The 27184-nt window shown below is 38.1% G+C and overlaps 1 protein-coding gene across 5 annotated transcripts in view; it reads right to left on the bottom strand.

The window, feature by feature from the left end:
* Positions 1–4462: 4462 nt before the first annotated feature.
* Positions 4463–27184, bottom strand: part of HELQ (helicase, POLQ like) — a 43517-nt gene continuing 20795 nt past the window's right edge. For 2 of the 5 annotated variants that reach the window (XM_011218693.3, XM_011218713.3), the window contains 7 exons: positions 21062–21284; positions 19182–19339; positions 17458–17556; positions 14390–14563; positions 12603–12716; positions 11318–11452; positions 4463–5067 (listed from right to left, as the gene is read on the bottom strand). In XM_011218693.3, coding sequence (XP_011216995.2) covers positions 4960–5067; positions 11318–11452; positions 12603–12716; positions 14390–14563; positions 17458–17556; positions 19182–19339; positions 21062–21284 — 1011 coding nt within the window. In that variant the 3' untranslated portion in view covers positions 4463–4959. Of the gene's footprint in view, positions 5068–11317; positions 11453–12602; positions 12717–14389; positions 14564–17457; positions 17557–19181; positions 19340–21061; positions 21285–27184 lie in introns of those variants that run through there. The other 3 variants (XM_011218700.3, XM_034671593.1, XM_019794364.2) reach the window with 3 other exon arrangements.

Below are 27184 nucleotides of genomic sequence, written 5' to 3'. Positions count from 1 at the left end.
ACATTCCCAATTCCCCTGCCTTGTTAGCATCTAGTCCATGGCTAACCTCTTCCACCAGGTCTTTCTCAAAAACTCCACCTCCCACTTCTCTCTCTCTAGTGTCTATAAGCACTGGTCTTTTGTACCCCGTTTCATCTGCTATATCAGTGGCTCATGGTTCATGTAACTATGCAGGAAACAAGAACCAAACATCCCTCCTGTTGTTTTCCATCAGAGTCAAGCATCAGACTAACTATATTGAAGCCGTTCAGTAAAATGCATTGAGGTATTTTCAGAGCTTTCAAACAGCTTTGACAAATTTCAACAAAATGATGTTGAATTCCTTCATCATTTCTAGGATGGGCAATAGGCTGTTATCATAATGCTCTAAGTACTTAATCTATTCAGAATCAAAGTGGTGTTACTGTACTTTATACAGAGTGAGGAGTCAGGCTATTGCCTGGGGATTTTCTCCAATTTTATGTGTGATAGGACAATAGGTTTTACACAAGGAAAAAAATCGTTTAGCATACAGTATTATAGCAATTAGTTCTTTATACTTCCCTTGCTGTTGGCCCACATTTTCATAGTTTTACACAGTTCTCTTTATTATTATAACATACCTTGGGGCGCCTTAGTGGTGCAGTTGTTGAGCGTCTGCCTTCAGCTCAGGGCGTGATCCCGGCGTTCTGGGATTGAGCCCCACATCAGGCTCCTCCGCTATGAGCCTGCTTCTTCCTCTCCCACTCCCCCTGCTTGTGTTCCCTCTCTCGCTGGCTGTCTCTGCCAAATACATAAAATAAAATCTAAAAAACAAAAACAAAAAAACTAATAACATACCTTACGCCCATTTAAAAGAGAAAAGGGTCCTTGGATAGAGCCCCACTGGGGCTTTCTGCTTCTCCCTCTGCCCCTCCCCCCTCCTTGTGTACACACTCGAGTCTCTCTCAAATCAATAACATCCTTAAAAAAAAAAAAAACTTCTAAAAAAGTACTCAGAAGAAACAAAGCATACATTTGAAGGCGGAATGTACCAAATTTTAAACACCAGATATACCAGTGTATTAACGTGGGCTGCCAACTTCATTTGTTTAATGTGGCCCTTAGAAGCTTCTTCTGCAATCTCTGTGCATGTGTCTCATTTTGGGGGAGGTTTAATCGTCTCACGTTTGGTTCAGCTAAAGCAAAACCACTCATTTCTTCCAGAGCGACAATTACAATTCTACATAGCAAAGTTTTTACACATTACATACCTACATTCTCCTGAAAGACAATGACCACATCCTCAAATACTCCAAATGGCCACATATCACTTGAGTAATGATTTACTGAAGAAAGGGATCAAAAGACTATTTTCAAAATGCAAAATGAAGGAAATGAAGTGTGCTAGTTTATCACATCAAATTTGTTTTAATCATTTGACAGGATTTTAGGCATTTAAGATAACATGTTATATGCTCAGTCTGCCATCTTGATCAACTCCTCTCCAAACACTTGTAGGGTAGCTCATAATGTAAATAAACACAATAATAATAAGAAAAAAAGAATTATCAGAATGACCCAGGTGTGAGCCTCTGTCAATGGGGTGATCCAGGGCAAGCCACACTTTCTTTGTAACATTTAGAGTAAAAAATAACATATAACTCAGAAGGCCAAGAGGAATGATCTAGAAAACACATGGATGATGTTTAGTAGTAGTAGTCACACTGGCACGCGACAAAACCCTCAATAAACGATAATTTCTTGTCATCCTTATTACCACTAAGGATTACAAAAGAAAATATACACTTATCAATGTAATTATAAATGACTGGGAATTGTCAAAGAAAACCAAGTATTACAATGCTTACATATCCTTGGTGTTTCCTTCGTCATAATGGGATGTAGTTCAAAAGCTTCAGCAATCCTTTTGTGGGAAGCTTCTTACACATGGAAGCATAAAGCCAGAGAGAGCCTTGTATTTGTCCTTCCTGAAAAAAATATCAGTGTAGATATTTGTTGAGGGGGCAGCTGGATTTGAAAAGATTTAAACTTGACCAAAACTTTGACCTACCTAATAGAAAAGTCTTTTTTTTTTTTTTTTTTTGGTGGTGGTGGTGGTAGTTGAAGCTGACAGTGAAAATCAAAAGGAGCCAGGACTTTCCAAAGATCTTGGGGAAGTTAAGCATCCTAGAAATGGGTGAGGTGGTTCATAGCTTCCCCCCACCCCCTCCCCCAAAACATAAAAACTAAAAGGAAAACCGGACAACACGTTGGAAGTGCTGAAATTTTAACGTTTTCAAGCCTGATGTAAAGGAGCTGCAGGTACATTTTTGCTGCTTCAGCATAGTCAGATGACACCATCAGATTCCACATTCAAATCTTTTCATTTACCTAAAATTTAATCTGGTTTAAGGACGTGGGTAGAAATTCAGCTTCCTGTTTTTCTAAATCATAAGGTAGCCATTTGTTCCAACTCCATTCACCAAGTTACTGTTCTTTTCCACAGGGACCCAAGCATAGTCTGTCCTAACTCTTGATTTCTCTGCCTCCCATCCCTTCTCCCGGACTGTGAGGAAATGGAAACAAAAGCAATGCACTGCACCCTGGCTACAGGGGTGGACATAGGACCAATCAGACCATTAGAATCCTCCCAGGGCCTTTTCCACCTGGAGTTGGCCGCAGAGAGCTCTTTTTGCTTGGATCCTGAAGCTGTAAGGAAGTTCAGAGTCCCCTGAAGAAGAGGTGGCAAGTCCTCCATGGTGCTGAGTCTCGTTCTCGTAGTCCTCAGGCCAGTTCGAGCCCAGCTGTGGCTTGAGAATGTGGTCATTAAATATTCCTTTTCGTGTGAACTACATATACCTGGATTTCTGTCATTGGAACTGGAAAAACATTTCTTATATGTTAAATTCTTCAGTGTATTCGAGTTTATTTTTATTTTCACTCTGTTCCCACTGATCTACTTTTCGCTTTTTCTCTAGAGCTAGAGTGTTTTAATTTCTTTACATTTTAAAATCTTTTAGGGCTAATCCCCCATCATTACACTTCATATAGTCTTTTAGTTGAATTGACCTAGAGAAACCTTGATTGGAGGCAGGGGAGATTGTCCTGGATTGCTGATATAGCTGTTTGGTTTCTGTAAAGTTAGCCCCCCCCCAACCAATCTTGCCGTTTCTAATCTTAAATTAAGTTGGTCAACTATACTTCAATTAAAAATAAATGAATAAGAATAAATTAAGTTGAGGCTACTACTTGGTTTCTTATAAATTGGTTAGCAAGAATCAGAGCTCATCTTCAGGCTTGCTTACTTGGGTGGACCAATAAAACTGGGGTTTCTAGATTAAAAAAAAAAAATGAAGACTGGACTGTGAACCACTGTGAGCACACCTTAGTGGCTGGGCCCGAGTGGCCAGGAGGCTAGCCAGCTGCTCTTTCACAACCTTTTTAGCTGCAAAAAGCGGAGTATGTGCAGTGAAGCCCAAGGTTTTACTAAGACATTGGATGCCATACTTTGGCTCACATGAAGGGCGGAATGTCAATAAATGAAATGTGATGTTAGGGCTATGATCAAAGGGACACTTAGGAGGGGATAAAATGGGCAGATTCTACTAAGACAATATCATATGAATGTTAAGTGCACACACTTTAGATGGGAGAGCCTGGTCTGAATTCCTGCTCTGCAACTAACTTGTACATGACTTTGGGAAAGTCATTTTAATTTCTCTGTCTCAGTTTACTCCTCTGTGAAGTGGAAATAATAGTATGGGCCTTACAGTGTTGTTAGAAGGGTTAAATTAGTCACATGAAAGACTTACAACAGTACTTGGCACATAGAAATTACTAGGTAAATGACGGTTATAATAGTCTAAAATGTTAAGGCATGAAGAACTTAGACTGTGGATCTTTTTGCATCATTTCCAGTGGATATCTCAGACAGGTGAGTAATACTTTAAGCTAGTCCAGCATTCAAAGACATTGCTAGTTATATTCTTTTTTTCTTACAGATAACCAGCCATGTACATTTGAGCTATAAATCTAAAAAGGGATGGGGGAGAGGCAACATTTAAGTTGTGTTTAAAGAGAATCTTTGAATTGTTAACTGGGTAGTATTCATTCTTTGCACAGGTCCCTACTTTGTGTGATGGACTGGGCTAAGTGCTGTGTGGCATATGAAGATGATAAAAAAGGTCTCGGCCCTCCAGGAGATTTCAAATTAGCAGTATGAAAAAAGACATGGGCATGATGAAGGGCTCAGAATACTTACAGGAGGGGAAGAACCCATGTATGGGGTGGGGGTGAGGATGCACTTGAACAATTTCATAGAGGAGACAGTATTTGAGAATTTGCAGTTGACACTTGAAGCATATAGTAAATTTTTTTAAAGATTTTTTATTTATTTACTTGAGAGAGTGTGCGTGTGCGTGCACGAGTGAGTGGGGAGAAAGGGCAGAGGGAGAGAGAGAGAAAATCTCAAGCAGACTCCGTGCTGAGCATGGAGCCTGATGCAGGGCTCGATCTCACAACCCTAAGATTATGACCTGAGCCACAATCAAGAGCTGGATGATCAACCAACTAAGCCACCCAAGTGCACCCACACAGTACACTGTAAAGATATTTTTTCATGCACTGGGGGTAGCAAAAAACAATTAGGAAATAAACAGTTTGGAAATCCCAGGGAAAATTCTGGGATTTCAAACAGTTTAGTTTGATAAAAAAATGTATAAGAGAATAATAAAAGGTCTGGCTGCAAAGGTAGGCTAGAGATATGTTGAGGCAGTTGGATTTCATTTTGTGATGGACCCTAGATATTTGAGCAGAGAAATAATGTGCAAGTATTGAAGAAGATGGATTATTAGTGGGCAGGGTGAAAGGTATATTCATACATCATCCACAGTCCTTAATGTATAATTAAAATGTATTTTTTCATTTATAAATTATAGGGAATCTAATAAAAATATGTACAATAAATCATTCATGTTTGAAAATGCTCGTCAGACAGCTTCACGCTTTTTCAGTGGAAGAGGCCTCCATACTGGGGAAATCAGAAGGCAATCTCAATAACTCTTCCACTTCCTCTTGTAAAGCCTCTGCTTTTTCATGCAACAGCATCTACGATAAAAACATCAAGACGTGAGGCCAAAATACGCATTGCCAGAGAAATGCTACCATTTTTACCACTATCTATTAGATACTTGAATCCTTACACATCAGCAATCTAGACATTAAAACTAATAATGAGACTGAAAAATAGCCACTTAAGCATAAGTGATTATAGTAAATGAAACTGAAGCATTTAGCTAAAGCCATTTTAGCTGACCACTGCATTTGGTATACCAAAAATAAAGAAGCTTTATTACTCTCAAAGATCTGTTTTATTGAAGATTCAGCCACTTAAAAATTAACTTTTAATCTATAAAATTTAAGGCAATTTGGCAAAAATTTAATTAGCTCTTGAAAATACTATCCTTTATATGTGCTTTTTACTATTCCTCAAAGTTTAGCAAGCTATCTTTTAAAAACTTATCAGGGTTTCAAAGAAAAGTTTTATTCAAGCTCCTAAAATTAACATGGCTAATTTCAAAAGAAACATAATGAGTCAAGAAAGTATTTCTGAACATGGCACAGAGTAGATGTCAGTGAGTATTTTCTGAGTAATGACTTTCCCTCTTTCTTTTAAAAACTGGAAATTGGGGTGCCTGGCTGGCTCAGTTGGTAGAGTGTGCAACTCTTGGTCTCAGGGTTGTGAGTTTGACCTGCACAGTGGGTGCAGGGATCAGTAAAAAAAATAAACTTTAAGAACAAAAAACAAAAAACCAGAAATACAGTTTTGGTATTTACTGCAGCTGGGTATTATGTATATTGGGTGCAGTATTTGCATTACTTCTGTCGCAGAAGTTTTATAACAAAAAATCCAGCAAAATCATATAGAGGAAAAAAATTAGAGGATACAAAATGAAAGTGAGAACTCCACTCTACTCATCTGACATAAAGCATAGCATTACATAGTATTATATATAGAAGAGATTAAATGCAATGAGGTAGGCTTTCCAGTAGCTGAGGTAATGGTGACCACATAAAACTAATCTCCCAATATGTCCTCTAAAAACTATACAGATCAATGAGAACAGCAAGTACACTGCACAAAACCCATGCGCCAGCATTACTAGAATACAGAGAACACCATCACCTTCATACTATGGTACAAATACCTGCCAATTTTCAGAGGAACCATTTCTCAAGCTCCCACTCCAAGGGACTGCAGAGATCAAGATAAGATTGAGAAAAAAATACATGGGAAGGAGAAGAGGGAAACAGAAGGTCTTAGATTAAATAAAATCACCTCCAGAGAGAGAAAGCCTACCCCAAGTATAAAAATACTGAGAAAAGACTCTTTGTAGATTGAGGCACTGTCTGTAGGAAGGGACTTATGGATGAAACGCCAGAAGGCAGTCTTGGAAAGGCAATCCCTCTGGGGGAGACGACGAAAAAAGGGAAAGGAGCCCCTTAGGCTGAGCGGGGGGTGGAGAAATAAGAGAGTAAAACTTAGGATCCGGTAGGACAAAAGGAAATTCAAAAAATCAAAGAACACAATTTTCCTTGTACTCCTCTCCAAGCCATTCATTAAACTATCCTTTGCCACACTGACAGAAGAGGAGACTCAAACTAGAATTCTCACCAACCACTCCAGATGGCCATCTCTGTCTGAGAAATGCAGGGGTTATAAGCAGTTCTTATTATACTAAATTACTATACAAAAGGAAACAGAAAATGAGAATCAAAGCTCTCCAGCTCATAAAAATTTATTCTCCTGAAAGCAAACTATGAAGCAGAAAAACTGTAACGCAGCATTCCAAACTGAATTAAATATTCTCAAATAAACATTTGGAAATATGGGGGGAAACACATCCTGAATAAGTCCCAAACTAAGAACAAAAATTGACCCAGAACAGGAAGAAATGAAACAAAAGTTGAGTAAGCTCAGGAAAGAAGTAGAAGAAACAGGCAAAATCATATTAGAAATAAAAATTAACAAAGTTCCCAAAGAAGAACAGATTATAATAAAACTTAATTAGGAACAGGGGTGGGGCAAGAAAACAAGATGATGAAAATGAGATAAGGAAAGAAGTAAAGGGGTGGCTGGACGGCAGAGTTGGTTAATCATCTGGCTCAGGTCGTGATCTCAGGACCTCAAGCCCTGCATCGGGCTCTGTCTTCTTAGAGTTTCTCTCTCCCTCTCCCTCTGCCCCTCCCACCTGTACTCTCTCAAATAGATAAATCTAAAAAAAAAAAGAAGTAAAAAGGGTCAGAGAGATTGAAATGGAAGACGGGCAAAGAAGATTCAACATATATATAATTGGAGTTGCTAAGAAAGAAAAATCAAAGAGTGGATCATATTGAGCTAATATTTAAAACTACGATCTGGGGCACTGGGGTGGCTTGGTCAGTTGAGCATCTGATTCTTGGCTTTGGCTCAGATCGTGATCACATGGGTCATGGGATCGAGCCCTGGGTTGAGTTCCATGCTCAGTAGGAGTCTGCTTGATATTATTTCCTTCTGCATTCCCCAACTCACACGTGCATATGCGTGTGTGTGCTCTCTCTCTCTAAAATAAATAATTAAAAAAAATAAAACTACAATCCAAGGAAACTTCCAGAAATAAAAGAAAATAAAAATATCCTAGTAAAACTATTTCAATTTAAAATAAAGAAAATAGATTCATGTTTTACATACTAAAAAAAAATCATAAGGATGGGGAAACTAAAATGGAATACGAACAGAATTTAACTGCTCTTCAAATGAATTACATAACCACAGTGAAGCAGATTTTTTAAAAAAGTAACATTTGAACACATACATTATTTCAATTATATATTCTCAAACTAAAGACAAAAAGAGCTGTAAATAATACTGAACTTGTTAGTTTTTTTGCAATAGTATGCTTTAACAATTCTTTTTTTTTTTTTTAAAGATTTTATTTATTTATTTGACAGAGAGAGACGGCCAGCGAGAAAGGGAACACAAGCAGGGGGAGTGGGAGAGGAAGAAGCAGGCTCTTCGTGGAGGAGCCTGATGTGGGGCTCGAACCCAGAACGCTGGGATCACGCCCTGAGCTGAAGGCAGACGCTTAACCGCTGTGCTACGCAGGTGCCCCTGCTTTAACAATTCTGAAATTATTTTCAGTGCATTCTAGGATTAAGCAAAACAGATAAATATGTTGATGAAAGCAGGAGCTGGGTTTCTCACTGTTAGAGAAAGGAACTCCAAATACGAAAAGAGGTAAGACTACAATGAGTCCTGTAGTGCGGATAAGTGTGGATTACAGGTGACTGGAAATTCTTTGATGTTTACATTGACAGATGGGATCTAATTCTTCTCTTGGACTTGTGATTCACTTGTAACTAACGGAATGTAGTAGAAATAATGCTGCATGATTTACAGGGGTCTGTCAAAAGAAACTGCAGTTTCTGCGTTAGTTTCTTGGAATGAGACCATTCCAAGATCTCTTGCATGCTTCCTCTCATATCCCAGCCCCACACTATAAGAAACCCAAGCTAGGGGTGGCTGGCTGGGTCAGCTGGAAGAACCTGGAACTCTTGATCTTGGGTTCAAGCCCTATGCTGAGCATAGGGCTTACTTTAAAAAAAAAAGAAAAGAAACTAAAGCTATAAATAAGAAACACACAATATTTTAAAAGGAATTATATCAGACTGAATAAAAAGGAACAGAGATGGTCCAAAATAAAAAGAACCTTTGAACCCTTGAACTTCTACGGACAGGGAAAAGACTGAGAAAGCTATCTAGCTGCAAACATGGGCCATTACTTATAGGAAAGAAAGAATGATTCAGATGAGGGAATTCAAAGCCAGGAATAATCACTCCCAGGGAGAATTTAGGAACTGGCCACATATGCCTGGCTGGGTATCAGAACTGCTCCTATGTACCACATATTTTCCCTCTTTTTGAATGGGAGTATACTGTGGCTATCCTGTCTCTGTTCACCATTGTACGTACAGCTCTTTAGTTCACAGGTCTTCAGAGTGAGAGGAATATATCCGTGAAATTGTGCTCAAGGAGCATCAACTGCACTTAGATTTGATTTAGGAGAAATACAGGACCTTGAGCCTGAGTCATAAGGGGATAAATCTTTTAGGGATGAGTATATTTTGCATGTGGGAGGGATGTAAATAATCTGAGACCAGAGGGCAGACATTACAGATGCCTGCAAATTATCTGGCCCTCCCCTCATGTAGAGGCAGGGTCTAATTCCTCTTCCTTTAGATCTGGGCTGATCTTCATGGCCTTCTCATAACCAACAGGATACAGCAGAAGTGACATTACTTCACTTCTGAGGTTAGTTGAGAAGATTTCCTGCCTTTTCTGCCTCAAATCTCTCAAAATGGTCACTCTCTGGACATTTCCTGTTGAAACTGAGCTGCCATGCCATAAGAAACCCAAGCCCCATGGAAAGGCCATATGGAGTTGCTCCTGTTGAAAGCCCCAAGTAACAGACAATTTTCAACTGCCAGCCATGTATGTGTACCATCTTGGATATCCCATTCAGTCAAGCCTTCAGATGACTACAGCCCCAGTCAAAATCTGATTGTACTTGCATGAGACTCCAAGTAAGAATCACACAGCTAAATCTTTCCAGAATTCCTAATCTACAAAAACATAAGCAAAATAAAATAGCTGTTTTAAGCCACTAAATTCTGATGTAAAACTTTGTTATGCAGCAGTATGTACCTGGGAAAATTAGAATTGGAGTTATCAGTATGAGTTCACGGCCTTTAATAATTTACATATAAGTAGAGAAAAATATACAGGCTTATGGGCTCTCTCTGCTAAGAGAACCTAGAAACAATGATATCTCTCTCGTTGTGAGCATACTTAGCCCCTCAAACTTGGGTTTCTAAAATACCACTCCTCACCAAAAAGAAAGAGGGCTCTTTGGAAAAACGGCTGATTCCATGACTAAGGCAAGCTGAACTTGGAATACCTTGTGCAAGAGTACTAGTTATTAAAAAAAAAAAAAAGAGCACTAGTTATTAATTTTATGGTTTCTCAGCTCCAAATCCATCCCTCAATGTCCTGCTGGAGACAGATACTAGAGCTGGATCCTGTAAACACTTCTCCTTTGCCTGCCGGTACAATGTTAAGCTTTGCCAGTAGAGGGCACTGGAGGGACTGCAGGAGGAGGGGTTTCTCTTCCTGGTTTTGATGTGTCTTTTTCTTATGGCTCCTAAGGGATAGTCTGGTATGCTGAACATCTGGTGGCACATATTACAGTGAGTTTCAACAGCATCCCTGCAGACAGCTTTCCAGCAAGTTCCATGGGTACTCAAGGTAGCTTCCAAGCAAGTTCCACCTTGCACTCCAGGGAGCTTCCTAGCAGTTCTCTCAGCATTGTGGTGGGCTTGCCAGCCGGGGCTGCAACACAACAAACTTATCTGCCGTCCTGTAAGCCACAGCCACACCCTCTCCAATGAAGTATGAATCCCATCCACAGGGGGTGGTGTGGGGTGAGGCTGGACGCTTTTCTCATTATTCCTTCCACGGTTGCTGAGGTTCCGTTTACCCCTTAGAAGCCAGCTAATAACCTTTGTTACTAGTTACTAATTCTTTATGTTAAACTTTCCTCTTCAAATCACTGTGTGGTTTCTGTTCCTAATAATTAGACCCTGATAGATACTCCCCAAAAGTAAGAACGTCCAATAATGATGGGGATAGGTCAAAGAGACAAATTGGCCCACATCTAGAAAAGGATAACTAGGATGGTAAATTGCCTAAAACTAGATTATTTATTATGGATGAAAGAAACAGAAAAGAGAAATGCTTGGACACAAAGAGAGCTGTTTTCAAATATGTGAAAAACTACCATAGGAACAAAGAAAATAGACTAGTTCTAGAGGGGAGTACTTACAATGTAATGGTGGACATTGTAAGAAGGCAACAGTTAGCCCCATTATATTGGAGTGCTCTTTGTAACACTGAGGTTCCAAAAATAGAACGATCTAAATTTGAGGTTGTAAGCTCCTTGTCAAGGAAGGTGTGCGAAGGTGCGCAAAGGTGGGAAGACCAGATGGAGATGTGGAGGAAGGGACTTCTGGGAAAAGGGTGAGGAAGCAGAATTCCGTGAGTTCCAGAGTTCCCTGTACTTCAGGGGACACTTGAGATTGTCTGTTTTTTAGGAGATGCTTTTTCTCTTTTTAGCAAGACTTGTATCATAACAGATGCACTATTTTATCCACGTATTGTGAGTATACACTTTTGTGTCTATAGTTAAATGCTTTTGCTTTTATGTCCAAAGTATAAAGAGAGAACATGAAGGGTAAAAAAAAAAATGGTTTGTTTGCTTACCTTTGCTGATGAAACAATTTGCTTGGCCTGGCGTCTTGATAAATGATCAATTGTCCTTATTAGCACTTCAGGATTTGCATTAGCTAAGTGCATCAGACTTTTATAGCCTGCGTTGTATAATTGTCTTGCTCGACCCTGAAAGATATTACAAAAATCGGCAGGGTCAGAATTTGGGATTAGGAAAAAAATAACCAAGTGTCTTATTGAAGGGAAAAATTTCACATGCAAGAGACACAAACAGACTAAGGTGGTAATAAATATGAAGACATAACACATTCAAATTCTGAGAAATTTTAAAAGATGAATTTGGATGGTTCCAATCTGACTTCAAGACAGCTTTTTGTGCAGTTTAAGTTAACCGATGTGTGCTGCAATCAGGAATGAGAAATCCATTATGGCACTCAGGTGAAGGGCATTATTTTAGACATCCAATCAAGATGTTCTAGTCCAAGATCCTTAAAATGTTTTCACCATCTACTCAGGGGACTGCTGGGTGCGTGTGTGTATGTGTGTGTGTGTGTGTGTGTGTGTGTTCCTGGGCAGAAGAATGCTTCTGATTGAAGGACTGAATAATAGAATAAGCTGAAATCAACAGTTGGCTAAAAACACAAAGCTGAGAAACCAGGTGAGGATACTTTCTTCTCACTCCCTTAGGAAATGGAAATAAGCCTTGTTGCTCCCAAATCGCCACTTCCTAAACAAGCACTGAGTCTAAACTGACAGAAGGAAGTCTTCATTGGAGTGGAGGAAGGACGAGATGCTAAGGACGAATGGTAGCACACACATAGTTGGGGAGTCTAATTTTTATCCCTACTGTTATTTTTTTTACAAATGTGATTTTTTTTTCCATCAGGACTGCTTCCAGATTTACAGGGGATTTCTGGGAGGCTGTGACAACAATTTATTTTAAAAAGAAAACAACAGGGGTGCCTGGGTGGCTCAGTCATTAAGCGTCTGCCTTAGGCTCAGGTCATGATCCCAGAGTCCTGGGATCGAGCCCCTCATTGGGCTCCCTGCTCAGCAGGAAGCCTGCTTCTCCCTCTGTCACGCCCCCTGCTTGTGTTCCCTCTCTCACTGTGTCTCTCTCTGTCAAATAAATAAAATCTTTAAAAAAAAGAAAAAAAGGAAAAAAAAAAAGAAAACAACAACAAAACACCCTCTCATGACCAATGAGGAATGAGGCTGTTGTTGTTACTCACCTTGTGATAAGAATCCACAAAATAGAAAAACCTGATTTTTCTTTTAGTTGAAATCATTTCAGTTGGGACACTGGGAAGCTACTAACCTCTAAAACTCCAGTCACTTCCATGAGAGGAATTAGCTCTGCCTTTACACAGTAAGTCAACTTCTTGGTAAGTTCTACCAAAAGGGCTCTGTAAACCCAAAACTCATCAAGTTCCTGCAGAGCACAAAGAAATGTACAGAATTGAAACCTGGTTAAGTTATTCCAAGGTTTGGTTGGCATGGTAGGGGGCTCACAGAAGATGTTCCCTGATGTAAGCTCTGAAACTTGGTTAAGCCAGAGACGAACAATAATTCCATGAAAAATTATTATAAGGAAACATGGGCAGAGACTGAAGGATTTGATGAAGTGGTTTTGGGATGAGCAAGAAGATTGAAAACTGAAAAATAAGACAGTGAGAAGAGTTCTATTCATTTTTTATCAAAACACCAGCAAGTGAATCCGTAGTTTTTCTTAACCAAATAACTGAAAACAATTCCCACCTCTGGGAATTTATCCTGAAGACAATATATTACATGTGGAAGGATTTCAATGCAAGATGTGGCAATATTTAAAACAACAAAAATACTGGAAGCAATATTTAAGACAATAAGGATATTGGAAGCCATGGGTCAATAAAGCTGGGTGGGTAAATGGGAATTTATTATATTATTTTGTCTTATTTTGTGTTTGAAATTTTCTGTAATAGTAGTTTTTTTTAATGGTCGCTTTCCAACCTTTGGGTGTCATTGTGAGCCCACATGATACGTGGGGCAGCATTAGCCCGTTATTTTGTGACCACTAGGAAAGCAGTCAGCGCACTAAAGATGGCGGAGTAAAGAGAAAACCTTGACCAGAACGCTGAATTCATCAACACTGAACTGCCTTAGCTCTAGCTTTCCTGTTACGCATCATAATCTTTGTTCCTTATTGTGTAAACTTCTATGGGGTTTTTCCGTTACTTGTAGCTAAAGGCATCCTAACAGTATTGATGTACTATTTTATACCACTTACACAACTTTTTAAAAAGAAAAAAACACTTTACTGAAAATACACTCATGAGAGCACAAGTTATCAGGTAGATTGTTTCTAGGATCAACCATCAAATTATAGTTGTTTTTCAAGTTCCATGTAGTTTCTTTTACTTGAATAATTCTATAAGGCTGATGTCCTTATAGTCCTAAGTAAAACAAATGGATAGAATTTTAGGGTAAGTGTCTTTAAACATGAAGAACAACAAACAGAAAACTTAAGAAAATACATTTTAAAGGCTAGCTGCTTCTTATTGTCTATAATTTGTATCTACTGCTTAGCTAGCACATGATTAGGAAAGGTAAGGTAATATTTAAAACAGCATAAGTAGGAGATGTTAAGAAATGTGAATTTGCTAAAATAATTATCATTCAACCCAAAGTCAAGTATTTCGGATGAGAGCATGGTCCCTGTAGTGACAAGGCGGCTGCTGGGTACTGGTGATGCACTAATCAAACCCTTTCCATGGTTATCACCAGGTAAGATTATCACATAATCTACACTGATGGAGAACTGTTGTTTTAAGAGTTGATTCCAAATACTTGTAGCTATTAATGGTGGTTCTAAGAGTAGGGATAACTAGGTGCTTTCCACTTGTTCGCTATATATTTTAGGTTGTTCTGCCATTTTTGTATCTCTACCATAAGTTAGTATACAGGACTTTAAGAAGAAGATAAAAAAATATATATTTTAAATAAGTGGTTTATGTTAATAGAACAAGTCAACAATGAGGAAATAATGACTAACCAGTTTATAAGTTAGTAGCAGTTAAAACAAAAAGGTGCACAAAGTATGTGTCATCTAGTTAATGGAATTACCTCACAGAAATGTAGCACACAAGAAGAGAACGAGGCAGCTCCAGTGAGAAGACTTTGTATATAGCCTCGAGGCATATTAAATTTTTCAGACACACTCCAAATGTTGGTCTCTTTGAGCAGGGTATAAAGAACAAAAGACAGGTACAGTCTGTTGACAATGTCCTTGTCCACCTTCTAAAAAGACAAATCAAATAAATTTATGTACTGGACCTGCTAAAAATGTACATTATGTTGAAACTGGACAAAAGGTAATGTGAATGAAGTTACACTACAGGAAAACCAGAAGAGAATGATTCCACAGGGAAAAAAAAAAGTTCAACATACATCCTTTAATTCAGATTATCATTTTTCCAAGTATAAAAGAAAAGAAAATATGCCAAATTTCCATTTAAACTTCTACAGGGGAAGCTGTAGCGGGTTGAATCATGTCTGCCCCACAAAAAGATATGCTTAACTCCTAACCTGTGGTACCTGTGAATGCGACGTTATTTGGAAATAGGATCTTTGCAGATGTAATTAGTTAAAGATCTTGAGACGAAACCATCCTGCACGTACAGTGGACCCTTTAAGGCTCTTTATTCAGTGACTGGTGTCTTTATCAGAGGAGAGGACACAGAGTGACACAGATAAGCAATGTGAAAATGTGAAGATGGCAACGTCTAAAGGAGACACTCAAGGGATACATTTACAAGCCAAGGAACACCAAAGATTGCCAGCAACCACCAAAGGCTAGGAGAGAGGAAAGATTTTTCTTCCTCAGAGCCTCCAAAGGGAGCCATCTTGCTTTTCAGACTTTTGGCCTTCTGAATTGCAAGAGAATAAATTTCTGTTGTTTTAAGACACCAGTTTGTGCTAATTTGTTATGGCAGCCCTAGGAAAAGAATATAGGAAGGGAAGGAATTGGGAAGACCTTTACATTTACTATGGTATTTATAGGTTGTATATATTTGTGAATGTAATTAGACAAATGCATTTATTTAGATAGGTATGTAAATAAGCTTGTCTACACTAAGAGTAAATATGAGATTCTATAATCTCTACATGGTCATGACACATAATTAATATTTTCAAAGTTAAAACACTGAAAGGGAAAAATGCTACCTGTAGTTGACAATTTCTGTGTACCTGCTTTTGCCTGTGGTGACCGGTTCTTGTGTAAAGTATTTCATAAACACTATCAAGCTAACTTAGAAACTGAGTAACTCATGCTTAAAGTCAGAGGAAAGAAAGGATGAACTGGAAAGAGAAAAAGTGGGTATAAAATATAAAATTATATCCCCGATGATAGTAAAAGAATGGGATGAGAACTTACAGTGGCATATCGAAGACTGTATGAATTACAGATTCTCCATGTTGATACTTTTAAAAAGCATTAAGCTGAAAAATCCGATAGTTGAATTGCCAGTAGGGAAAGATTGCTTTTTAATTTCCCAATTTTAGTGCACCTTCATTATTAACTATAATTTGAGTCAACGTAGATTTTGCTTAGAATGTATTTTCTAAGCCAAGAAAAATGATATAATTATATTACATGGCAAGATAAGATGCTTTATGCCAATTTCAAGATCTTTTATAAGAAATCTTTAAAGAAAAGTTGGAGTATCTTTTTCAACGTAGAGAAATAAATTTGATTTTAAGTCAATATCATGTTCTCTAGAATTTAAATCAACAGAACATTTAATGACTGTATTTCATTAAAATGTAACAAAAATAAATTCTGATTCAAGTTTAAAAAGATGCATTATTCTAATAAGATTTTGTAAATGTTTATTATTTGGTAATGAGTTCCAAATTAATATGATTTTTTAAAAAGATTTTTATTTATTTATTTGTCAGAGAGAGAGCACAAGCAGGGGGAAAGGCAGGCAGGGGGAGAAACAGGCTCCCAGCTCCAATCCCCATGATTTGAGCCGAAGGCAGATGCTTAACCAACTGAGCCACCCAGGCACCCTTATTTCCATTCCTCTTAAAGTTAGTGTATAAAACAGTTGCTTTGTATTTGTTGACTAAACAAAAGACCATAAAGAATATTAGACAAAAAAGTATTAATTTATCCGATAACGTCAACCTTCCACAGAGTTTTACGTAGTTTAAGTACTAACTAGACTGGGAGTTGTTTAAGAACAACAAAAAAAAACAACAAGCAAAAAAACCCTCAAACCCATCCTATCTTAGAATCCCTGACACCAAGTATAATGGCTTAATAAAAAGTTTCTAGGTATGGGGGGTAGGAGTTGGGGGGCTGGCTGGCTCAGTCAGAGAAGCATGTGACTCTCAATCTTGGGATCATGAATTTGAGCCCCGCATGAAGTGTAGAGATTACTAAAAAAAAAGTTTCTAGAGGGGTGTCTGGGTGGCTCAGTCAGAAGAGCATGTGACTCTTGACCTTGGTGTTGTAAGTTCAAGCCCCATATTGGGCGTAGAGATTACCTAAAAAAAAAAAGTTTCTAGAAAACACATTTTTCTCTCTTGAACTGAACTTATTTCAGGATTATATACTATCATAAAAACATTTTATAAATATATTACAATTTTTATACTGTAAGACATAAGTAGCCTAAGAAAAATAGATTAATAAGGTTTATCTTCTCCTATGATAAGAAGCTTATATGTGCATGACAGAGTGTTTCAGAAATGCAAAGCTACAAAAGAAGGCCCTCATGCCAGCCAAAAAAACTGTTTTTTTTTTTTTTTTAAAGATTTTATTTATTTATTTGACAGAGATAGAGACAGCCAGCGAGAGAGGGAACACAAGCAGGGGGAGTGGGAGAGGAAGAAGCAGGCTCATAGCGGAAGAGCCTGATGTGGGGCTCGATCCCAGAACGCCAGGATCACGCCCTGAGCCAAAGGCAGACGCTTAACCGCTGTGCCACCCAGGCGCCCCAAAAAAACTGTTTTTTAAAAGATGCCCAAATTTCTGGTTCTCAGATGTTTTAAATGATAAAATGGGAATTATATTAACTTAAAGAAAAAAATATGAAAAGATCAAATAAACAAAGGAGATGATACAACAGCATTAATTGTGCTAAATCAACTTATTTAGGAAGAGAAAAAAAAGACTATGGTACCTTTTTTATAGCTTGACCTGATGCTTTCTTCCCAATAAAGTTTTCAGAAACTCCAAGAAGAGCAGCTACATTTTGTTCTGCAGGACTGAGCTGGCTAAACTACATGTAAAAAGAGAAAACACAGAGAAAAATCAAATTATAACTTTTTAAAATGGATTTATTTATTTGAAAAAGCAAGAGAGAGCGAGAGAGTGTGGGGGGGGGGTTTGCTGAGGCAAAGGGAGAGAGAAAATCTCAAGCAGACTCCCTGCTGATCACAGAGCCCGACATAGGGCTCCATCTCACGACCCTGAGATCATGACCTGAGCTGAAATCAAGAGTCAGACACTTAACTGACTGAGCCACCCAGGCGCCCCTCAAATCGTAACTTTTTTTTTTTTTTAAGATTTTATTTTTATTTGACAGAGAGAGAGCCAGTGAGAGAGGGAACACAAGCAGGAGGAGTGGGAGAGAAAGAAGCAGGCTCCCAGCGGAAGAGCCTGACGTGGGGCTCAATCCCAGAACTCCAGGATCACTCCCTGAGCCGAAGGCAGACGCTTAACGACTGAGTCACCCAGGCGCCCCTCAAATCGTAACTTTTAAACACCTGCCATTTGAACCAAATCCAGTATTTCCTGTGATATCACATTTTCATGGTTTTAAAGGATATGAAATAACATGAATGTATTTACACATATTGTAAGCTTAAAAATGTATTATTAAAATACAACATATTTTAGTAGAATACTGAAAGGCATGGTCACAAGCACTGTGACTATGGACTATGGTTTCCATAGACTATGTGGTTATGTTTAATATTGAGATGTCTGGGGGAAGGAAGAAGAGGGAAAGCTTTTGACCATAACTGCATTATATAGTACCACTTGAAAAACTTAGGTACAATTTTAAAATAGGAGATTAAAAAGAAAGTTAATTTCCTGGAATTAAGAGCTGCATATTGCATCTGCCTAACATGTGTTCATGCGTCTGCCCTGCTCATAGTAAAATCATAATAGACTATACTCTAGCACCTGGTTTTGTAACAGGTAGGACCAGCTGCACCTTCCCGTTGTGATAAAACTGACATTCCTTCTCAGGTATTAACATCATCAGGTTTAGTCATCATGCTTGGCTCTGAGAAAGCTTTCATGTAATTAAAAATCTCAAGGGGCGCCTGGGTGGCACAGCAGTTAAGCGTCTGCCTTTGGCTCAGGGCGTGATCCCGGCGTTATGGGATCGAGCCCCACATCAGGCTCCTCTGCTGTGAGCCTGCTTCTTCCTCTCCCACTCCCCCTGCTTGTGTTCCCTCTCTCGCTGGCTGTCTCTATCTCTGCCAAATAAATAAATAAATCTTTGAAAAAATAAAAATAAAAATAAAATAAATAAAAATCTCAAAAAAAAATAGCTTTCACAGTTTTCGTCACATTCTAGACAACATAAAATGGAATGGTCACCAAACCGTAACAATAACTATCTTTGGGGAATGGGACCAAGGAGGATCTTCTTTGCTTTTCTGCACTTTATTTTTTCAATAATGAACATGTTTATATTTCACAGAAAAGTAGTATTTAAGTTAAACAAACTGAAAATGCTATTGCCATATTACTATTTTAAAAACTGAAACATGAAAGGCCCAATTTCAAATATATTTTAGTAGAGGAAAAAAAAGTGAATAATCACTTGACAAAAATTACATCACCGTTAATAAATAAAATAGCCTATATTTAAGAACCTTATATTCTCACCTGCCTGAAGTATATCATCCAGTCAGGGACACACTGAGAAGCCATATCATATGGAGTTGTTAGGTAAATTAGGTGAAGAAGGCTTTCGAGCACAAGACCTTCGAGACCTTTCTTCAAGTCTCCGTAGAGAATATCACAATAAGCCAAATCTATAGTTCCTAAAAGAAAGATCAAATATTTCACCTTTCATAATTACCAAAGGGGGGAAAAGGTGATTTTTAAAAAGGTCTTGTTTAGAAGTTACCTAAACATAACAAAAAGTTTTCAATATCTTAATTTTTTTAACTTCATTATAGTGAACAGTGTTATATGAGTTTCAGGCGTACAATATAGTGATTGAACAATTCTGTACATTACTGAGTATTCATCATGATGAGTGCACTCTTAATACCCTTTATCTATTTCACCCATCCCCCCACCAAAATCTCTTCTTACGTAATTTAGCACAACTATTTTGGAGGTCATTTTGATAGGATACATTAACATTTCATAAGTACATACCTTCTGACCCAAACACTCTGTTTTTGGAAATCTAACCCAGAGAAACATTTCCGCACATACCCAAAAACACATAAATGGAGATGCCCATTGCAGCTTTGTTTATAATTGTGAAAAATTAAAAAAAAAGTGCAAATGTCCATGAACAGGGGAATGGTTAATTAAACTACAGTATCCAGGCTATGGATGATTATAGTAGTAAGAGAAAAATGAGGTAGATTTAAAGGGACTCACATGTTAAGATGCTCCTAATATTTTAAGTGAGAAAAGCAAGCTGTCAAAAAATACTTACAACTATGATTTCATCTTAATAAATAAGCTATAAAACATATAAATGTATATACATGCATATGTATAAAATCTATACACATATACATACAAATATACAAATACACATATATAATATACATACACACACTTATCTATATACATAATAATATATGGAAGGGCACACATCAGATTGTTAACAGTGGTTACCCCTGGGAGAGTGGAAATGGGACAGGAGAATGGGATTTTCCTTTATGTAATTCTAAGTTCTAAGGATTTTTTTTTAGACAATAGACACGTACTATTTTTCATTAAGTAAATTATGAGGTAGCCATTAAGAAAAAACTATTCACTGTCATGGAACAATTTTTAAGATATTAAGCAAAAAAACCAAATTGTGGAATTATACAAATGATTGTTTATTTGAAACAAAAGCTTTAAAAATCTTAAACTTGTATACAAGTATGTATTATGCATTGAAATGAGATGTACAGAAAATGTCTGAGAAGATGTATGCCAAATTGTTATTCTTGGTAGGATATTCAGATTTGTATGATTGCTAGGGGAGGGGTGTGTGAAGGGTGATTACCATCTTTTTCCCCAAATACTTCTACAGTATCCTAAATTACTTGTAATTCAAAACATTTTTTGCGGCACCTGGTGGCTCAGCTGGTTAAACGTTCAACACTTGATTTCAGCTCAGGTCATGATCTCAGGGTTGTAAGATCAAGCTATGAGTCAGACTTGTGGTGGGTGTGGAGCCTGCTTAAGATTCCGTCTCCCTCCCTTTCTGTCCACCCCCCGGTCCCTCTCTGAAAAAAACCAACATTTTTTCAACTTTTTATTTATTTACTAAAAAAAAAATTTTTTTTTAAAAAGTAAACTCTACACACAACATGGGGGTTAAACTCACGACCCCGAGATGGAGTCACATGCTCTACCGACTGAGCCAGCCAGGCGCCCCAATTTTTCAACTTCTAAAAGCTAAAGTAGTCTAATAGCTTATAAGATTAATGCTACTAATATGAAATTACAGTTCCAATTTAAAGAAAAAGAATTATTTAATTTCTATTTTTTCCCAGCACATTTCCTCAGAAATGTAGGTAAACTCTTACCCTTAAAAGAAGCTCGTCCCAGTTTTGTAATATTAAAACTACACTGGATCTCTTCTTTGGACTTATCAATAGTGTCTTTTTGTAGAAGTCCTTTTTCTGTCAGGTATTTAAGTGATTCGACAGTTATTTCCCACAGACTTTTTTCTTTCAACAAAATCTTTTGCTGAACACCAAAAAATGTACCACACATAAAGTGATATATGTCATCAAGATTTGTTGCAATCTGAAACAATTCAGGACATCATTGGAGCATTTTCCTTAATTTAAGGCATCATTTTGAATGCACGTTTGAATACCTCAAAGCTATTGAAATAAATTAGTATAAAACTGACATACACATATAAAGATAATTTTATAGTGGCATTTTAAAATTAATAAGAAACAATTTAAAGTTGTCATATTTATACCTTTTATGAGAACATCTACATATTTTTCACCCCAAAACTCCTCAGATTTTTAAATAATTTTTTACAGTATCTCCAAAGCTGTGCTGTTTACTCTCCAATTATCACTAATTTCCACTCAGCCTCCTTCAGAAATCCTCCCTTCACCCCTTTCCATCCACCTGTAAAGCATTCTTTAGCAATAAAAATGGTATTAAAACATACACATACACGCAAAACACAACTGAAAGTCTCCATTGAAACAGGATCAGGCAATATTTCCCGCCTATCACCTAAAAATAAATAGCAGTCTTCTCTTTTTGTCTCTCTCATTCCTGTTTTTTTACTGCCTTCTCTCTCCCCCTCTTAGTCACTATTTAAAACTTAGCTCTCCATTTGGTATTCAGATGTAGAGTTGATGCTGAATTAGAATTAATTTTGTATTAGCCAATTTCAATGAAATCAGCATGTTATACTAAAATACAGTCAATCAATAAACATATTTTGGGATGCCTGGGTGGCTCAATTGGTTGAGTCTGCCTTTGGCTCAAGTCAAGATCCCTGGTCCTGGGATCCAATCCCACATTGGGCTCCTTGCTCGGCAGGGAGGCTGCTTTTCCCTCTGCCGGCCGCTCTCCCTGCTTGTGCTTTCTTTCTCTCTGACAAATAAATAAATAAAATTAAATTTAAAAGTTAAAAAAAATAAGCATATTTCTCTCTCCCTTATAATTCTGATGATATTTTCAACTAGAAAACTTAAGTAGTTATTTGATACTAAACCGATATAAGGGTTAACAAAAAATATGATGAGGCATAGACATTTCCTGTTGCTATTCCTTTTAATAAAACTCACTTTTGAAATGTTCTAATATTTATTATTATTATTCTTATTTTTGAGAGAGACAGAGAGAGAACAAGAACGGGGGGAGGGGCAAAGGGCGAGGGAGAGAATCTTAAGCAGGCTCCACACTCAGTGCAGAGTATGACGTGGGGCTTGATCTCATGACCCTGAGATCATGACCTGAGCCGAGATCCATCCAGAGTTGGACGCTTAATTGACTGAGCCACCCAGGCACCCCAAAACTCAGTCTTAAAATAACATTCAGTTAGGCCAAAATTGTAGCTTTAAGATATTTAAGACTGATACTCAGTTTGTAGATTACCAATGAACTTAGTTGTTGTATTGTTTTCTACTTGGTTGATTACAGTTAACATTGGGGATATAAAAAATATCCTTTACTTGATCCTTCTAGCTATCATCATGTTATCTTTCTAACCCTCTGTGAAAAACTTATAGACATAGCGATTTAGACCCACTGGTCCAGGCTCTGCCTCTGGCCTCCACAGCTTCTCAAAGCTGGATTCTCCACTGTTGCCCCAACCTTCAGGTTCACCCCTACCCGACTCCAAAGTCAATCCATTCATTCAGTCAAGGATTTACAGAGCATCAACCACATGCCAGGCATTGTGTTAGGCACTGGGATTCAGGGACAAATAAAAATAAATGTGGACTCTGCTTGCACAGGGTTTACATTCCTGTGGGGAATCACTGCACTAACCAGAATATAATTATAAACTGATAGGTTCTACTAAAGCAATGTGGTTTTATAAAGCATACAATAAACTGACTGAACTCAGAGGCACAGGGAGGCTTCCCTGAGGAGCGGTGGTTAAGTGAAGTCTCAAGGGCAAGTAGGTGAGGGTGAGTCCAGAAGATGGGTGAGTCCAAGCTTAGTGAGCACTGGGGTGGGAGGGAGCACCAAACATTTGAGAACCAAGAGTGAAGAGTGCAAGGTGGCTGGTAAGAGAGGAGGATGGAGACAGGCAGAGGCCAAATCTACCATGGTAGACCATGGTAAGGAATTTGGGTTTCCTAAATCCAAAAAACAATGGGAAACCACCACTGACAAATTTTAAGCAGAGTTGGGTAGCACATTCTGAGTTTACATTTCAACAAGATCAATCTGTGTGTGAAGAATTATTTGGAGGGGATGTGGGAAGGCATGGCAGACTGGATGCAAGGCAGTCAGACCAGCTAGGGGACAATCACACTGACCCAGACAGGAGACTGCAGGAGCACAGACCCCAGTATGCAGGTGCAGGGATAAGGCTGCAAGCAGCCTACAGAACCTACCTCTCTTGGCCTCAGATTCTTTTTTTGTAAAAGGGGAGTTATATTACTAAATTCAAAGGTATGCAAGGATCAGAGATAAAACACATAAAGTGTCTAACAGGGTGTCTGAAATACGGTCGTGATAAATAAATGATAACTGGAGGCTCCCTAAATCCTATGGCCCAAGCACTGTTATGGTCTTTCATTAACTCCTGCAGTTTCCTTCTCTTCCACCAAAGCATGGACCTCGTGTCTCCAGGGGTGCTCATCTGTACCCTCCTGCCCCGACCTCACTGCCAAGTCACAGACCTTGCCCTTCTTGCTTCTCCCCTCTCTTCCACCTGCTTGTTCCTGTCCAGAGGACTTGACTGCTGCTTCAGTTCCAATTCTAAAGGTTTTCCAGCTCTCCGCTGTGTCTAGAGTTCTAGCCTTCTTCTGCAACTACAGCCCCGCTGTGAGCCCCTACTCCAAGGTGAGAGAGGAACCCTGATGGCCTGGCCTCCTCATGGCTGGGTCCAATTTCTTGAGTTCTGCCTCCTATGGGCAGGCTTGGAACAACAGCTGCCTACCTGCTAATCTCCTGAACCAACTGCTGCCTGGACTTCTCACTGCTGTACTTCAATGGTTAAAACAGAATTTAAATACAACTGCTGTGCCCCACAGATCTTGTACTGCCAGGCCCATAAAACCACACCCCCATAGCCAAGTCAGTTCTCCCAGTCTCCCTGTTACCTGAGTGCTCCCATCTTAAGTGAAGCCCCAACTCCCTCCCAATTCCACTACCTTTTGCTGAGTCATATACACATTTGTCAGATGTACATATTATGAATATTTCCTCCATGCTTCTTACTTTTTTAACCACGTCTTTTGAAGATGATTTTAAAATTATGATGAAGTCTACTTGCTTGATTTTTCCCTCATGGTTTATGTTTTTTGCTTCCCACATAAGAAATCTTCAGCCAAGGTAACAAAAATGTTTCCCCTGTATGTTCTTCTAAAAGTTATATTTTAGCTTGTAAGTTTAGGTCAATGGTCTATTTTGAATTAATTATTTTGGACAAAATCAGAGTGAGGTAAGAGTAAAGGCTAATTTTTTTTTTCTTGTTCTACATAGATATCTAGTTGATTCAGCACCATTTATTGAAAAAAACTATCTTTTGTCCATTTAAATATCTTGACACCTTTTGTTAAAAACTGATCATATGTAGGGAAGCCTGGCTGGCTCAGTTGGTGGAGCACGCAACTCTTGATCTTGGGGTCCTGAGTTCGAGCCCCATGTTGAGTGTAGAGATTTGTTTTTTAATTGAGCATATTTGTGTGGGCCTAATTCTGGACTTACTGATCTATTGGTCTATATGACCCTTGCACCAATATCACACTGTCTTGATTACTGAAGCTTTACAGTAAGTTTTGAAGTAGTGTGAAGACTCTGTTATTTTTTCACAAAATTAATTTTGGCTATTCTACTCCTTTGCATTTCCAAATAAATTCTATTAGCCTTCAATTTGCACAAATTAGCCTGTTGAGATTTTGGCTGTGATTGCATCAAATTTATAGACCAATTTGGGAAGTAACATCTGACCAAAACTGAATGTTCTAATTCTTTCTTTTTTTTTTAAAGATTTTATTTATTTATTCGACAGAGATAGAGACAGCCAGCGAGAGAGGGAACACAAGCAGGGGGAGTGGGAGAGGAAGAAGCAGGCTCATAGCGGCGGAGCCTGATGTGGGGCTCGATCCCATAACGCCAGGATCATGCCCTGAGCCAAAGGCAGACGCTTAACCGCTGTGCCACCCAGGCGCCCCGAATGTTCTAATTCTTAAACATGGTACTTCTCTCCATCTGTTTAGGTCTCCTTTAACTTCTCTCAACAGTTTTACAGTTTTCAGTGTATAGATCTGACACATATTAGTTAAAATTATCCCTAAGTAGTACATCAATAGATGCTATTGTAAATGGAGTTGTTTTTCCAATTATTTGTAATGAATATACAGATACAACTGAGTTTTGTATATTGACCCTGTACCTATGACACTGCTGATTACACTCTGGTTTTTGTACATTCCTTTGGATTTTTCTTGAACATAGTATCAGCAAAGAAGACAGTTTTACTTCTTCCTTCCTTTCCAATCTACATGCCTTCGTTTTTCTTCCTGTGTTGTACTGGAGATGATTTCTGATATATGCTGGAAAGTAGGGTGAGAGCAGACCTCCTTTCTTTTCCTGATCTTAGATGGAAAAACATGTAGTCTCTCACCATTAAGTGTGATGTTACCTGTAGTGTTGTTGTTGTTGTTTTTTTAATAAACACCCTTTATCAGGTTGAAGACATTCTCTTCTACTCCTAATTTGCTGAGTTTTTATCATGAATGGGTGTTGAATTCTGTCAAATGAATAGTAACATTGAATTTTGAATGTTAAATTAACTTTTTGCATTACTGGAATAAACTCTGCTTGTGTTGCTGGAATACTAATACTTCAATAAGGATTTTTATATCTATTTTTACCACAGATATTGGCCTGTAGTTTTCTCTTCTTGTAACAACTTTGTCTGATTTTGGTATCAGAATAATGGTGGTCTCATGAGATGAGCAGTGTTCCCTCTTCCTCTACTTTCTGGAAGAATGTGTGTGTGATTGGTATTATTTCTTCCTTAAATGTTTGATAGAGTTCACCAGTGAAGTCAGTTGGGCCTAGAGTTTTCTTTGTGGGAAGTTTTAAGTTATAAATTCAATTTCTTTAATAGATCTAGGACTAGACTTTCTAATTCTTCTTCAGTCAATTTTGGAAATTGTGTCTTCCAAGAATTTTCCCCATTTTATCTAAGTAGTTGAATTCATTTTTCAGCATTCAAGTGTAATACAGTTATTCAAGGATTATTCCTTACTATACCTTTAATATCTCTAGGATCTTTAGTGGTGACCCTCCTTTCATTCCTGATATTGGTAATTGATGTGTTCTCTCTTTTCCCTCTGATCAAATCAGTCAATAATCTTACTGATCTTTTCAAAGAACGGGCTTGTAGCTTCATTATTTTTTTTCTCGTTTGTCTACTTTTTATTTCATTTCTGTTTTTAGTTGTATTATTTCCCTCTTTCTACTCTGGGTCCCCGCCACCTGATTCCTAAAGTAAAACTTAGGGGCGCCTGGGTGGCACAGCGGTTAAGCGTCTGCCTTCGGCTCAGGGCGTGATCCCGGCGTTNGTAAAACTTAGACTAGTGAATCTGGATCTTTCTTGTATTCTAATAAAAATTTAAAGCTATAAACGTCCTTTTAAGCACTTTTTGGCTTTATGCCAGTAATTCTGATATATCTGTTTTCATTTTCATTCTAACATCCCTTATGATTTCTATGCTATTTAATTTCCAAATATTTGCGTAATTCCCTGATATCCTTCTATTACTGCTGGTATACTATTGTTTCCATTAGACACCACACTGTATTTGATTTCAATCCTTTTAAATGTATTGAGACTTGTCTACAGTCTCAGAATATGGTCTATGTTGGTGAAATATTTTATGTGCACTTGAGGAATATTCCATTCATACAATGTACACTGGAAAGAGTACAGTCCAACAAGGCAGGAACCTAAATTATAGTCCCATCTAAACCATAACTCACTGAAT

Source organism: Ailuropoda melanoleuca, chromosome 11, assembly GCF_002007445.2.
Source record: "Ailuropoda melanoleuca isolate Jingjing chromosome 11, ASM200744v2, whole genome shotgun sequence".
Classification (NCBI taxonomy): domain Eukaryota; kingdom Metazoa; phylum Chordata; class Mammalia; order Carnivora; family Ursidae; genus Ailuropoda; species Ailuropoda melanoleuca.
This window is presented reverse-complemented; position numbering and strand designations above follow the sequence as displayed.